At 44.4% G+C, this 3,070-nt stretch overlaps 1 protein-coding gene across 1 annotated transcript in view; it reads left to right on the forward strand.

The window, feature by feature from the left end:
• The window catches only part of ryr2 (ryanodine receptor 2 (cardiac)), a 250,576-nt gene that overhangs the window by 126,007 nt on the left and 121,499 nt on the right, over nt 1–3,070 (forward strand). The window contains exons 40-42 of the mRNA XM_015379302.1: nt 854–999; nt 1,791–1,905; nt 1,984–2,116. Of these exons, the coding sequence (XP_015234788.1) occupies nt 854–999; nt 1,791–1,905; nt 1,984–2,116 (394 nt within the window). The remainder of the gene's footprint in view (nt 1–853; nt 1,000–1,790; nt 1,906–1,983; nt 2,117–3,070) is intronic.

The raw sequence follows: 3,070 nt of genomic DNA on the forward strand, positions 1-3,070 counted from the left end.
AATGGATGATGGAGAAGACCTCCGACACTAAACTCTCCTCCTCTTGCATGTTTCCGCTGTCCATAGCGTTCCTTGACAGTGTCGTTTCTAAGTCACCAATTTAGTGCTACTTGGTCTCAATGGAATTTCCCATTGGGAACCTACTAGCACTGAGTTGCTAACTGGTTAGCAACTTAGTGCTACTTGGTCTCAATGGAATTTCCCATTGGGAACCTACTAGCACTAAGTTGCTAATTGGTTAGCAAGATGCTTCCAACCAACCAGCCACAACCAAACTTGTTTGCAAACCTTCCGCCACAACAATCCCGCCCCCTTGACAAACGACCAATCACATTCACTTTATTCACTCGTGTAAAGTCGGGAACCACTTGGCAGAATTCGAAAATGCAAAACAAGCCGCTTCCCTAAGACTTTAAACAGATTTTACCTTTCAAAAACAATGCAGCAATAGAGTTGATTCCTTCCCGCTATCATCGCAGCCCCAACCCCTTTACATGAGAACAGAAGACCTCGCCTATTCAGCCAGGCCAACTATTCCCTTTAACGCCCGCCTTTCAGAGACATATTCAGGTATGGGGCATTACAAGCTAACAAAAGAAGCCAAACGGCCCCCATTCCAAAGGGATGGACCCGCTCATCCGTTTCTATTTGCATGTTTTCTAAACAAAAACAAGGCTTCGTTGGTCCACCCTATGAAACCTGGAACTCAACGCTATTTCTGCCATTTTGAATAGAAAAAAACTTCCCGGATGGGAAGCGAAACGTCTTCAAACTTCAAACAAAGTCCAGTGGATTGTTTTTGAACTTTTTGGGAAGAAGAGTCAGAGACGTGTGTGTCTGTGTCACCATCCAGGTCCGGGCTCTTCCCAAGGCCTACACCATCAACGCAGTGTCCATAGAGGACACCATTACCCTGCTGGCTGCTCTGGGTCAGATCCGATCTCTGCTGAGCGTTCGGATGGGAAGAGAAGAGGAGAAGCTGATGATCAGAGGGCTCAGGTAGGGTCACTGACCTTCTGCTTGGAATGAGCTTGAAGCAGAGCTTGAGGTTGAGATCAAGGCAGCTGCCATTCACCCACCACCTGCAGGTTGGGAGTCCTGAAACGTTTACATGTGTCTCTGCTTCCATTCCTGAATCCAATTAATTAATCCACCTGTAGTGAAGTTTTAGAGTCCTGCTGATGGCTTAAAGTTGACTCAGGTGTGTTGAAGCATCTGAAAGGTGCAGAACAGCAAAACCTGCAGGACTGGAAATGAGGAATAAAGGGTTTAAAATCCCAGTTTGGAATGTTTTCATTCATCTGCTATAAAGAAAATGAATAAAAACATTTATATATATGTAAGTTTCATAAGGAAACAAATATTACTATATTATTATTATAGTGTTAGTGATTTTCTATAACAGCAGCAGTGAAAGCAAATATAGAAAATGTCTAGAGTGCCTGGTTCTATGTTGTAACCTCCTGAAAGCAGTCAGTGTTTACAGAACGATTCATTTCATAAAGACTGTTGATGTCTGAGAACATCTGACCGCTGAGGGATGTTTCCTCTGACCTTCATATCCAGCAGAGCATTTTCTATTGGAGGGTTCATGTAGCTACGGAGGGAATGTTGCTCCATTATTGTTGCAAGCAAAGAACTTGCTGTCTAAATGGAAACTGTAAAAATGTGAAAACCTGAATGTTGATAGAAAATTTGACAAATCAGCAAAGTTGTTCTGTTTTCGATGTTTGCTGCAGTGTTTTGGATTAGCTGAAGGTTCCCAGCTGCAGGTAATTCTCTCTCCGCAGTGACATCATGAACAACAAGGTGTTCTACCAGCATCCGAACCTGATGAGAGCTTTGGGGATGCATGAGACGGTCATGGAGGTCATGGTCAATGTTCTCAGTGGCGGAGACTCCAAGGTAACCAGGCTGCAAATGGATGGATGTTCACATCCTCCAATAAAAGTCTAAATAAAGTGTTTTTCTACATGTTGACAGGAAATCACCTTCCCTAAAATGGTGGCCAACTGCTGCCGGTTTCTGTGCTACTTCTGCCGCATCAGTCGGCAGAACCAGAAGGCCATGTTTGACCATCTGAGCTACCTGCTGGAGAACAGCAGCGTGGGCCTCGGTGAGTGGAAGAGCAGCACATGTCTGAAGCTGCTGCTTCAATAAATACAGGGAGGACAAAATGAGACCAATTTATTGATAAATGAGAGTTTTGCCTCCGTCAGGTTTAATGTACAAACCACCCTAGTTTTAACAGGAGGGGGCGGTAGAGGGCGCCCTCTACTCCTTGCTGTACACCTTATTTGACCAATTAGATGAGTGTCATGATTTTACTAAGGTTCAGACCCAAATGCAAAGACCAAACAGGGAGACCAGGGGAAAAGGTTTAACAGGTTTTATTGAAGAGATAATGCAGAGAGAAGTGTTGCTCTGAACACTGCTCAACCAGAACTGAAAAGTGAGAGGAAGGCACAGCGATTAGTTCAGGCTCAGTAGGAAAGTAAATTTGTGATTTGGTTGCTGACTCACGTTTCCAGAGAAGTTATTGAATCTTTGACTCCAGTCTGTGTGCTGTGGTTCCAGTGTTTGTCTGATTCGGTGGAGGGCGGAACAGGGTTTACCCAGAATGCGGTTGTTTGTAGGTAAATGAAGAAACTGACTGCCACTCAGATTTCCTGCGGTACTCTAACGGGTCGTAATGGAGATGAATCCCTTTCTCAGTGTGAAGCTCAAACGATCTCTTGGGCAGAGTGGATCCAAACCTCCTGTTTGAACCCTAGCTCAGTTTAAAGCTCAGTTGATCCTTCCAGTGAGAGAAGGTCCAAAAAAATCCAGTTTGCAGGATGACTTCCTGCTGAGAGGCAAAAGACAAACAATGTTAAAACTCAGGTTGACAAGAACTCAGTTTGACTCAGCAAAACTCAGCTTGGCTAGAGTACCCAAAACTGGCAAACACTCTGGCGTCGAGGTAGTGGCAGTCAGGAGCTTAAAGGAATAGTACACCCAAAACATGATTAGCCTTCATTTTCTACTCACCCCCATGCTGAACAACACTCTGGAGTACTTTTTTGATATC

This window comes from Cyprinodon variegatus, unplaced genomic scaffold, assembly GCF_000732505.1.
Source record: "Cyprinodon variegatus isolate N-32 unplaced genomic scaffold, C_variegatus-1.0 Scaffold189, whole genome shotgun sequence".
Lineage (NCBI taxonomy): Eukaryota > Metazoa > Chordata > Actinopteri > Cyprinodontiformes > Cyprinodontidae > Cyprinodon > Cyprinodon variegatus.